This window comes from Diabrotica virgifera, chromosome 9 (assembly GCF_917563875.1).
Source record: "Diabrotica virgifera virgifera chromosome 9, PGI_DIABVI_V3a".
Lineage (NCBI taxonomy): Eukaryota > Metazoa > Arthropoda > Insecta > Coleoptera > Chrysomelidae > Diabrotica > Diabrotica virgifera.
In genome coordinates this window covers 48,173,302-48,186,762 of record NC_065451.1, presented here as the reverse complement: position 1 = coordinate 48,186,762, position 13,461 = coordinate 48,173,302, and the positions used below count along the sequence as shown (strand labels likewise).

The following is a 13,461-nucleotide window of genomic DNA, read 5'->3' as shown; positions in this document are numbered from 1 at the left end:
TTATACGGCATATGACAGAGGCTCGAAACAAATGAGAAGCGTTGAAAAGCCCTATTACAAAGAAATAAAAACAACTATTTAGTGATGACATAAACGTTCAAATTTTTGCCCATCATTTTCGTTGCATACATTTACTCTTTCAAGAGTAGATTGAACAGCAGTCTCAATTTCTGCTCTTGATATGCTTTGAATGGCGTTTAGTATTCTCTGGATAATGTATTCTAGAGTAGTGTATGATGGGCAACAATTTGAATATTTAGGTCGTCACTAAGTAGTTCTTTTTGTTCTGTGTTATATTTAATTTTAATAGTATTGGTTCTCTTTATATTGTTGTTTTAATTAATTATATTTTTATACGTTGACATCTGAAAAATGTTATTTTGTTTTTTTCCACAGCACACTACTTTTCATTAACTTAGTTTACCGGTGATAGTAACAGTTATGTATAAAATTTACACGTTTCTCGAGATATCTTGAGATAGAAAAAAGATATCGACATGCGGTTTTCGCTATTCTATTGCTAATTTATTCTAATTTTATAAAGTATGATTAAAAATGCATACTTGTATTTATTATTTTCCAAAGAAAACTAGATTTCTGAAAAAAATTAAATAACGCCTCCCAGCTGGCTTATTACTTATTAGGATGGTTAAAAATTATCACGCTTACATTGAAGAAAAAATCTGTCTTCAACAAGACCCAGTTTTCAAAATTTGATTTAGCAGAACCGGACTTACAGCCATTTTTTCATAACAAGGTTCCCACTCACCCCCACCTCTTATTTGCAAAGGTAGAGTTAAACTTGTTAAATCAAATATGCGCAGAATTTGATGAAGAATACAATAATCGGATTTCCAGTGCCCCTTAATTAGGAAAATTTTGTAAAATTTAAATTTTTTTATTTTTGTTATCCAATTACGGGCTCTAGCGGTGGACCCACAATTATCCAAATAATTTCCAGGCTTTTCCTGAAGCAACTTTTGTTATAATTTTTTTTATTTCAAAGCTCTACTATAAACGGTTCCTGAGATATGGCCGAGAGCCATTCTTATTGGGACACCCGGTACAATTGTTTTAATCATTGCATTTAAAATATTGCTACTGTGACTCAAAGTTCTAGAACAATGATGAAATAATCAACACAAAGCAGTGATAAAAACATTTTAATGTTTTCTGTAGCTTTACTTTTTTATTTGTATAAAAACGGAAAAATTTTGATTGAATAAATTGTCCCAAAAGAACAACGTTAAACTCTTAAAATTCAACCCATGTACCTAAAACAGATCAAAGCCATCGTGAGTTGTGACTCTTTTTTACTTCATAAATATTTTTGTTGCCAGAAAAGTTCTGGAACAATCTTGGGCTCCGACGAGGTTTTAGTGACCCACTTTATTTTAAATTAAATCTGACGTTTTAATGAGAGGCATAAGTCCTCCTCTTAAAACAGTATGAACTTTTTCTTAACTGCCTTTTTTATTTGGGAAAATGGGAACAACGACCCATTTGAAACAATGTAATCAGTTCGAGACAGTTCCAAAACATGTTTAATGCACATTCTCTTAAATCCCACTTTATATGCATATCTAGATTATTGATTGGAAAATCTATCTAGCTTAAGAGGCAACAGTAGTGATCAACATGTAGCAACAAACGCGGTCCAAGATTGCGGCTGTAATTTTCAATATTTTGTCGAGATATTTAGCACACATATTCTTAATATAATAAAGAATGGCGATACAGAGCCCAATTTGAGAAATATGTTAGTATGTGGAAATTACTCTATAACTAAAAATATATTGCAAAAAGGAGCCTGTACCGCCATTAAGAAGAACAAAAAAATAAACTTTCTTCAAATAAACTTATTTATCTCATGCCTAGATTTTGTGTCATAAAGGACCTAGTGAAATTTTTTATTTCTACAATAAATCGAATATATTATAACTAAACAACTGATTAGTCAACATAGAGAAAGTGTCACTGTCATTTTGACAAACCTGCGACATATTTCTGTTCTGTTATCTGCATAGGGATTACGAACACTCGATACGAATCGTATCCGCCATGTTTTACCGTAGCGCCGTAGAGTGTTCGTAATCCGTATTAGTCCAGAAAGCCACTGCGCATCCGCTAGGAAAAATATTCCGATTCGGCTTTTTTGGACCCCTTTTAACAAATTTGCATGTTGCCAGGACCAAAAGTGGGTAAAAAATTTTTTAAACATTTTTTTTTGTTTTTTTCCTAAAATTATTTTTTTTTTGCATGGAACAAAGTTTTTTTAGGTTTTTTCGATCATTCCAAACAGAAAAGGACTTTAGTGACTTTTCTCTAAAGTTGATAGTTTTTGACCTATATAAGCGATTAAAAATTGAAAAAAATTGAGAAATCGGCCATTTTTAACCTTCAAAAACTATGTGAAAAACTTTTGAATGTTGCCAAGGTAGGTAGATATTCTCTAAACATCGATTGATTTCATCCCGAAGAGTTTTTTGCAATACAGTATTCAAAACTCCTTTGTTTTTTAATTTCTAATCACGCGTGGGCGACACTATTTTCCACCGTTGCATGTGTATACAGTATAAACATACAGTTGCATGTGTAAACCGGCGACTTTAAGGGAAAAACCCGAAACAGGTCGATTTTTATGTTTAAGTTATGATATTGTGACATATATGGGATACTAGTGACGTCATCCGTCTGGACGTGATGACGTAATCGAGGATTTTGTTAAATGAGAATAGGGGTCGTGTGATAGCTTATTTAAAAGGTTCTTCAATTCTCTATTCAGTAATGTAAACATTTACATAATTATTTATACAGGGTGTTCAAAAAATTTTTATTAAATTAAATTATTTGACAAAAAAGAAGTAGAAGGACACCCTGTATAAATAGTTATATAAATGTTTATATTACTGAATAGAGAATTGAAGAACATTTCAAATGAGCTAGCACACGACCCCTGTTCTCATTTAAAAATATCATCGATTACGTCACTACGCCCAGATGGATGAGGTCACTAGTATACCATATATGCCACAATATCATAACTTAAAAATAAAAATCGACCTGTTTTGGGATTTTTCTTTAAAGTCCCCAGTTTACGTAATAACTAATTTATTCCTTTCATTTGCACCCTACTGTCGGTGGAAAATAGTGTCGCGCACGCTTTATTAGCAATTAGAAAACAAAGGAGTTTTGAATATTGTATTGCAAAAAACTCTTCGGGATTTCATCAACCGATGTTTAAAGAATATCTACCTACCTTGGCAACATTCAAATTTTTAGTTTTTCACATAGTTTTTGAGAGTTAAAAATGGCCGATTTCACATTTTTTCAATTTTTAATCGCTTATATTATGTCAAAAACTATCAACTTTAGAGAAATGTCACTAAATACCTTTTCTATTTGGTATGATCCAAAAAACCTAAAAATTTTGACCGACTTTTGGTCCTGGCAATATGCAAATTTGTTAAAAGAGGTCCCTTTTAAGTAAGATTGTGCAAAAAATCCGAATCGGAATATTTTTCCTAGCGGATGCGCAGTGGTTTTCTGGACTATATGCAGATAACAGAACAGAAATCTGACGCAGGTTTGTAAAAATGACAGTGACACTTTCTCTATGTTGACTAATCAGTTATTTAGTTATAATATGTCCGATTTCTTGTTAGAGATAAAAAATTTTACTAAGTCCAATATGACACAAAATCTAGGCATGGGATAAAAAAGTTTATTTGAAGAAAGTTTATTTTTGAAGTGAAAACTTCTTTAGGGCATCTGACGTAAAATACTTGACGACGGGAAATTATCTAAAATTATCGCTGCAATTTTTATACTTGTAGGTTTCTATTGGCCAGAATGTCTATGAATGAAATAATCATGAAAATTGAATCGATATCGGACGAAATAGTTGATTTTTGTCTTCATACACTGCACTTTAATATGCAGAATTATGCAGAATTATATTTATTTCTGATAATTTCTTAGTTAACTTAGGTTTTATATCAAAAACTTTAAATTTAAGTAAAATTTTAATAAAACCAAGTAAGTACGTACAATCTAAAATGCCCTCCTTAATAAAACTTTAGGACATTTAGGTCACATTTATTTTTCTCGTTCATTTGCCAACTATAAAATTACATTTAGTTTGAATTATAAAACTTTAAAGTAGAAAAGGAAACAGTGATGCGAAATTTAAACTTGATTCTCACGAGACTTTAACTTCTTTTTATCTCTGGATAGCTTTATCTCGGACTAACTTTTATCAGAATACGTAATGAAGATTTCTTATCTCTTGGTACAAAAAACCTCACGAGTTTTGTCACAATACATTATATCTTTTCCTATAAAAGTTTTAAATAATAGTTTTGAGATTTGCTCAGAGTTTTAGTTATTGAATTAAATTTTAATAAATTTATGAAGTTCTATTTCAGTTTCTGTTTTTCGATCTTCTCACTTTATAAATTCGAGTTAAATATATACTATTTTGTTAGACTATCTTTAAAATGTTGTAAAATCTGATATATGCTATAGATTTCTTGGATCAGTACCTGGATAAGCGAAATCAGATCAGAAATGTACAGTCCACACATAATATAAGTCTACGCTCCCACTAGTTGTTCTAACGACATCGAAATACTGTACACATAGGAAATAATTTGAGATGGGTATTGGATTCTATTTTTTATTCTCACTATCCGGATCGAAGGACCAAAATATGATGGATTAGTTTATGGTTGATAAATTAAATTGTGGTGTGGACTGTAAAATATTTTTATGTGTTTATTTGACCCTGTCGTCTTTTTTAGCATTTGAAAAACTCCCGCTTCGCGTCGTTCGGCAAACTGCAGTCGCGTGCGGAAAAGTATGACTTTCTGCACTTGTTAGGAAAATAACTATTTCTTCAGAATAGAACGATTAGCATCAGAGATACAAAAAAATGTTTAAATATAAAATATAGGTAATTTAATTCCTAAGAACTTGGTTTGATAAAATTTGCTCTACGGCAAAAATGAAGTGAATCGTAAATGAGTAAACCATCGAAAAACACTGACTTTTTAGATATAAAACTAACACTTTCGATAGCGAATAAATCAACAACTATTAATTTTATCAAAAAAATGTATAGAATATTTTTTGCTTAGAATGAATGTTTTTATTAACTTTTGCGGTCAAAATATAATAAAAAATTTCCACCCTCGAGATGGGGTGGCAACCATCCCCATGGTAAAAGCACCTGTCGGCATCATATAGATTTTGATCTATGGACTATCCACTACTTACTCTCAAATTATCAAGCAAATTGATCCATTCTGTAAAAATTACGAGGTGAAAAGCTTTGGTTCCTGGACTAACAGGTGAATTACTTACCGCAACAGATGAACAAGTAGATAGATGGAAAGAGCATTTTCAAGAGATGCTAGGTACGCACAGGAATAACGCAGATGAAATACTGGCAGAATATAAATTTGCAAGTATCTTGCGAGGACCCTTACAGTGTCATAACAATTGGATCAACAGTGACGAATTTAACATCCTTACTGAAGTCAGATTGACATGTGTGCTTTCTGCGTTTCTTTTTCACATGAGGCACTCAGCGCAACAGTGGCCTAACCCCAAAAACGAGGTTTTGATTGAGATAAATGCAATCTTTGCATTCGTATTTACATTGTAATTGTCTGAGAAGAAAAGCTGTCATGAGAGGAGATAAATATCTAATACCCCAGGTAATATTGCAAGACAAAATCCAGGGAAAAAGATCCATAGGAAGGAGCCGTAACTCATGGCAGAAGAGCCTTAAGGAATGGTTTGAATGTAATAACGAATTATTTAGAGCCGCGGTCTCAAAAGTAAAAATCGCTCTGATGATTGCCAAACTTCGAAGCGGACACGGAACCTACAGTAGGAAATGAGAGAAAAATATTTAAAACGACATATGTAGCATTATTAGTTGCCTAAAAGATTTTTAGTAGTGGAAAAATCGGGTAACATTGTTGACTGTCGTCTTTTTCTATATTAATTTGAAAAATGTGCTAAGATTATCAAATTTGGGCGAACTGATTTAAATGGCACCGTCGCATTACAATGAACTCACTTTCGTTTGGTAGTAAGGGCTAAAGCGACAAAAAAACCAAAACAATATCTTTTGCGTGATGTGAACTTTTATAAAGGGTATGTTGTAATACTGAAATAAAATCCAGATTTAGAGAAACAAGTTATATAACACTTGGGAATTATAAAAACTATCTTCCAAAGGCGATTTCCAATCTCTAAAGGCATAAAGGCATTCACGACTTGTCGTTCTGCGTGATAAGAATATTTAGCGAACTAGGTCCCTTGTACCCACAAAAGTGAATAAAAATTAACTAAAAGTAAAAGATGATTGAGATTTGATTTCACAATAGGGCTTCCACTATGTGCTTATGTGAATTTCGATTTCATAAATCTCGTCAGAGCACCTCCGTAGAAGCATTGAACTCGAAACAAATCCCTCTACGGAGGTGTTCTGACGAGAATTATAAAATCGAAATGCGCAAAGTACACAGTGGATTTCTAGAATGGAATTCTGAAATCAAATCTCAATCATATTGTACTTTTGGTTAATTTTTATTTACTTTTGTGTGTACAAAGGACCTAGTCCACTAAAGATTGTTATCACGGTGAACGACAAGTCGTGAATGCAATTATAGATTCCCTTGTCGATTAATTCATCACTCTGTTCTGCTTTATATTTACATCTTAAAAAGCGCAGAGGATAATAATCCAAATTTTAATTTCCGGCTTTTTTTACTTATGAATCTTAACCCATTAGCGCCCAGCGTCCTCGTTTGAGGACGGTTTGTTTAAGAGGGGATAAAACAATTTCTGCGTGAATATTTTGTGATTTCCTACCTCAGTGGTTTACTAGAAGCACTACCTTAGGCAGAAGTGTATGTATTGATGCTTTATTTTTATTTGACGAAATACTAGCCCAAGGCAAAAAGTACGATTTTTAAGCTTACTGAACTATACTTACATCGGTGTGCATAAGTTTTGTATATTCAATGGTGAGTTCTAAAAATTTGTATTTTTTATTAGGTTAGATCCACAACTTGCACAAAAAAATACAAAAATGACTACCCAGTAAAAAAATGTTAAAACAATTATAAGAGAATTATGCGTCCTCAAATGAGGACGCTGCGCTGGACAAATTCATATATTTTATTTAAAAAGTCTATATTGGCATTTTTAGTAACTAATTATTTTGTTCGATTCTAGGATGGGGCAAAAATATTTATTAGAGGAAATTATTAGAGAAAACTGAACTGCAAAGTGTCCTACCAAACAATAAAAAAACCTAGAACAGAAGCCTCGAGGTGCATTTGACTGGTTCTTTGACAACAACAATACAGTAAATGAGTTTCTATTGGAATCAATTATGATACGGCTTTTCTTAAGGCGGGTTCTCATTAGTCAACCTCATTGATCAATAGCGTTGATTCTATGCAACTGAACATAGAATTCAAATTCACACTATTTCAAGGATATTGAATTCGGTCTACAAAGTGTCAACTTTAATAATGGCTTAAAGAAGAAAATTGTGCATGCTGGCGTTCGCATTGGGTGTGAATATTTTAAAAACGTACTTAAAAATAGGAAAACCAGAACATCTCTGACTCTTTTTTGCAACGGAAACACCTCTTAAACGTTTTGGTTTATGGTGGTTTATGTTTATACAGATCATCTGTTCCTGTACCACTTTTATTTGCTTTTAATATTTTATTCAGTTCAACTTTGTAGGTTGTCCGGATACTTTTAATTTTATTTTTAATATCGTTTAGAGTCAGGATTTCTATTTCCATTCCAAAACGATTAGCTTCATAGCTTTTTTCCCGCTTTATTATATTTTTATATTGTTCACTCCTAATTATCCATAGCACTCCTCTCTCTGGTGTAGTTAAAGAAACTTGCAGATATGGTTGTCTCTCCATTTAAAATTTGATATTGTTCACGAAATTATAATATGTCTATGATTTTTACAAAGAATTTAACCTCATCACATATTATGCTTACTATTTAACTCCACAAAATACATGTCAACGCAACTGAACGCTAGTTCTCACTGTCAACCATTGTTCTATTTAATAGAATCATTTCCATTGATCTATCAAAAGTAGGAAGGCTTTTCACTTTTATTGAAACACCATATGATAGAACAATATCGCTGAATCGACGTTCATATAAATCTATTTTTCTTCTATAGCATAGAATCAAGGATATTGATCAATGAGATTGACTAATAAGAACCCGCCTTTACCAACTAAGTTCAATAATGTAGTAAAAAGGAAAAAATGAATGTACACTATGTCCCAACTATCCGCTATTTCAAATATATGGGTGGCGTGGATCACCATGACTAGTTGTAAGAAAACACCATTTATATTTGTAGGAGGAAAAAATGGTATTGGTGCCTTATTACACGAATGGTAGATATGGTTATCGTAAATGAGTGCGTGCTATACAACATGATACATAAGGGAAAAAATATCCATCAAAGAATTTAGGCGACAAGTAGCTTATACTTTTTTTAAAAATTGGACATTACATGACGTAAGAATACGCAAAGGTCGTCCATTTAGTCTTTCAAGTACATACACAAAGAAGCAATTTTGAACAATTTTATAAAAAATATAGGATTTATATAAGCATTTTTAACTCCTTAGTATATAATATGAATATAATTTGAAAAACTACTAAATAAACTGATTTTGCTAAACTAAATTGTCTTTAATTTCATAGTAATTGAGCCCAGCGTCCTCAAATGAGGACAGTTGTTTTTTCAAAAATTTGAAAACAAAAAACAAAAACTTTGATAGGTCATCATTTTGTACCTCAAAATATATTACGAAACAAAAAATTACATTAAAAATGCAAAAATAAATAATTTGGGCGTTAATGGGTTAAGGTGAATTTGTTACGCTACTGAGTATATCTTAATCAGCCTCCGTATTCCCAATTGGAGGACCACAATTACAGAAAGGAAATAAAATAAATAGTGTACTTACAAATAACGTTGAGCCTTGCGTTCGCCCTGATGGCCTTCTGGAGTCTAGCCGGTCCCACCTGGCACTGGTACTCGGCATCATCCTCGAGGGATGCGTTGCTCACTCTCAGGTTGTAAACTCCATGTCTTCTGTCCCCTATCACCGAGTAACGAGGGAATCCCGGAATTACCGACAAAAAACCTACGAGAAAGTAAACACGTTGAGGATACTAAAAATAAATTGGAAATATTGATTTCGTCGGTAGTCGCGATTGGAAATGGAATGGCTGTTTTACTACTCCATAAATACATTTTAAGAAGCGCAAGTGGAAGTGGAAGTTGTTACAAATACTCCGCCAAAAACACCCCCATAAACATTAACTTTATTTTAAATCTTACAAACGAATGTGATTTTATCGAAAAATTTTCACAAAATGAATGTCTTGCTTGTAATTCGGTCAATTTGTACTCTACGAGCTTCCTAGTGGGAAAGTTTTGGGGTAGTTCTGATTTCTTTCATGATATGTGTATTTTGGGCTGCTGAATCCGAATATGAGGTTTGCGGACAAAATTTCTTGACGGAACATTAAAAAAATCGCAAAAAAGCGAAAAATTTCTGCTTTTTGCCGCTTTTTTGCTAAAATCTGGAAAACTATTAACTTTTAGTAAATGGTCTGTTAACAGAAATTAAAGTACTTAAAAATCTCTACAAATTTCACTATTTACTTTTTTTTTTCAGACGAACCGTTCGGTCTAAAATGCAAGTTGAATATTCCCAATTTTTAACGGTCTCGGCAAAACCCACTTTTTACATTAAAAAACTTTATTTTTTGTTAGAATGCTGTCATTTAATAAATTTCTCCTAGTTTTCTGTACAATTAATATGGTATGTCTCTTGTGACAGCTTCCCTGAATCCATTCCATCCTAAAAGGCCGGGAACGTTTCTGCTTTTTCCTTAGAGCCACAGAAGATCAGGCACAGATGCAGTCACAGTTTCAGTTGGTGTTAACATTCCCTTCGGATATGTTATCTTGATTTCTGATAAACCTTATGGTTTTGTTCTTTCAAAATGTTTTAGTTGAACTGCTCCCTGACTTCCATAAACCTCAGGCGCGGGTTTAGTTTTTAACCGAGGAATGGACTGGTTAGGAGCTACTGCATGTTTTGGGCAATACAAGAAATTCCAACCATGAGGTGAAAAGTGTGGTATCCGTCAATTGTATGTACGTTAAAATCAGCGTTATCATACACCTGTTGTGTAAAGCACGGCTGGTCAATTTTATGCGGATCGCCAGCGATTGCTGATACATCCATACAAGCAACGCGCTTGCTCAAAGTCTTGTAGCGGCAGTAAGGCCCAGATAATTCGTCTCACCATTCCTTGCAGGGTTGGCCGTTTTCTCTACAAAAAGTTCGGCTCAAGAGAATAGGTTGACGTAGTTTCCACTTTGGGGTTTTGTTCATCCTATACAGAAGCTGTTCGCCTGGAAGTGTCAGCATTCGCAGGCGATCCGCAGAAAGATGACCTGCCGTGCTTTACACAGCAGGTGTACGATAACGCTGATTTTAACGTACATACAATCGACGGATACCACACTTTTCACGCCATATGTCATTTCTTGTAATGTACCAAAACATGCAGTAGCTCCTAACCAATCCATTCCTCGGTTAAAAACGAAACCCGCGCCTGAGGTTTATGGAAGTCAGGGAGCTGTTCAAGTAATTCATTTTAAAAGGACAAAACCTCAAGGTTTATCGGGAATCAAGACTACAGATCCGAAGGAAATGTTTTTTTTTAATATGGCTTCGGCAGTTTGCCATACAGCCAGTTCCATGGAAGGAAATGTTCACACCAACTGAAACTGTGACTCCATTTGTGCCTGATCTTCTGTGGCTCTAAAGCCGAAGCCGCACAGCAGGATGCTAGATGGTGGCTTGGAGGGTGGATTTTAAAGGTGGATGGTGGAGGGTCGCTGCATCCTGGACGTAGTGAAAGAGTGAAATGAAGTCAGAAGTCAGTATCCAACTGACTGCTGAGGAATCGTTTGTTTCATTTTTTACGTTACATTTGGTTTGTTTTTTTTTAGCATATCGTCATATTGAGGTAAAACTCACTCACTAAACTTTTCAGAAAGACTTGAATTTCAGGTTTTTTTAATGCAATTGCAAAGAATAAATAAAACAGATATTTTAAGCCATGATTAAACAGCACTTATTACGCTTTCATCCATAGCGAGGCTACCCGGATGGATTATCAAACACGACTGATATGGGTGGATAGACGCCTGGCGGACCACCGGGTGGGTAGATGGTAGTGGGAGGCCACAGCGGCTACCGTCGTTGTATTATTCGTGGTATAAGTAGCTGGATGGTCGCCAGGCGGGTATCTACCATCCACCATCCTAGCAAACTTCCTGCACTGCGGCATCGGCCTAAGGGAAAAGCAGGGACATTCCCGGCCTCTTAGGATGGAATGGATTCATGGAAGCTGTCACAAGAGACATACCAAATTAACTAGCACAGCGGCTACCGTCGTTGTATTATTCGTGGTATAAGTAGCTGGATGGTCGCCAGGCGGGTATCTACCATCCACCATCCTAGCAAACTTCCTGCACTGCGGCATCGGCCTAAGGGAAAAGCAGGGACATTCCCGGCCTCTTAGGATGGAATGGATTCATGGAAGCTGTCACAAGAGACATACCAAATTAACTAGCATTTATTATCTGTGCAGAAAACTAGGAGACATTTATCAAATGACAGCATTCTAATAAAAAATAAAGTTTTGAAATATAAAAAGTGGGTTTCGCCGAGACCATTAAAAATTGGTTAAAAAACGGTTCGTCTGAAAAAAAAAGTAAATAGTGACATTTGTAGAGAATTTTAAGTACTTTAATTTACGTTAACAGACCATTTACTGAAAGTTAATAGTTTTCGAGATTTAAGCAAAAAAGCGAGAAAAAGCAGACATTTTACGTTTTCTTCGCTATTTTTTCAATGTTCCGTCACGAAATTTTGTCCGCAAACCTCATATTCGGACTCAGCAGCCCAAAATAATATATAATGAAAGAGATCAGAACTACCCCAAAACTTTTCTAGTCAAAACACAATTTTATTGAATTAAAGGTACTAAAAATTTTGGTATTTATATCTGATTTCCTGCTAGAATTTTGTATAAATATGTATATTCATAACCGTTCGAAAATTAAAACATAAAATACACTGTGGTCTTACTCAAAACTTTCAGTAGAGAGATGATTCATGAAGTATCGGAGAAAGTAATGAGTAAGAACAGGATGAGAAAGTGAAATGAAAAAGTTTAAAAATATTTTATTTTATTTTACCTTGCTCTACGATTTTAAAAAACTAACATCAAGCGTTTGTGAACGTGTCAACATTCCGATAGTTAGATTTTGTCCAAATTTTGCTATTTTATTAAATTAATCACCCCGTACATGACCCAGAAACCACTTTTCCATGATTCTAACTAACTTCCAGTTAGTAGTTAGATCAGTACTTGAGAGAATGGTTTCAAATACCAGAAGCTGTGAACATAATACATGCGGCACAAAACACAAAAAAACCTATCGTTTGATGGTCGCTATCCTTCGGTAGAAGACGGCACATGAAGTAGAAGAAGATCAGTACGAAATATCGTACCGTAACGCTCCTTTCACACACTAAGAATTTGAACGTGTGATTGCTAGAACGCATGATGACATTCCAATAGTGGCTCAGGGCCCCCGTAAGTGTAACTGGCGCCTGTGTGCAATAAAGGATTTTGGCGCCCCTTAAGGCATTTTGTATCATGTTTTTCTATTTATTTTTTGAAGGTAGGTAGGTAGGTGCTTGAAATAATGCAAAAAACTGATCCCTAGATGTCATATTTATAGTCCAGTCACTCACGGTAAAATATTGCAAAACCTCCGAATTTTAAAGAATTGCTTGCATTGACATCGTATTTGGCATACACATTACACATACCTAACATGTCAAATAAAAAAAGTGATATTGTAGAGATGTGTGCTTTTGTCCTGTATGTGAGTTTTACCCCTTCTCGGAGTAAAAAACATAGAAATGTTCAAAAAAGGAATTGGATAAAATTACTAATTTTAAGCAACTTTTGTTCTATAGAGTTTTTTCAGTAAGTTCAGTAAGTATTTTATCGAACAAACTGTTCTTACCAAAAATAAAGCTTATAAAAAAGTGAAAGTGAAACATTATATTTTTTTTTAAGTTTATAACTTCAAAAGTAAGTAAGTTACGCTAAAAATAATGATGGTCCCTTTTTTGATAAAAAAAAAAAGTGAAAACCACCCCCTAATTAGCGTCATAAATGAAATTAATCGTTACCGCTTCAGTACAAGTTACTTATGTATTGTTTATATGATCTGAAGTTTCATCGGTTCAAAGTACTTTTTTTGAAAAGGCTGTTTTAGTTAAAAGG

At 34.0% G+C, this 13,461-nt stretch overlaps 1 protein-coding gene across 4 annotated transcripts in view; it reads right to left on the bottom strand.

Annotated features, from left to right (window-relative positions):
• LOC114340732 (nephrin) overlaps positions 1-13,461 on the bottom strand; it is a 570,487-nt gene that overhangs the window by 256,781 nt on the left and 300,245 nt on the right. For all 4 annotated transcript variants that reach the window (XM_028291502.2, XM_050661988.1, XM_050661987.1 and 1 more), the window contains exon 3: positions 9,039-9,218. In XM_028291502.2, coding sequence (XP_028147303.1) covers positions 9,039-9,218 — 180 coding nt within the window. The remainder of the gene's footprint in view (positions 1-9,038; positions 9,219-13,461) is intronic.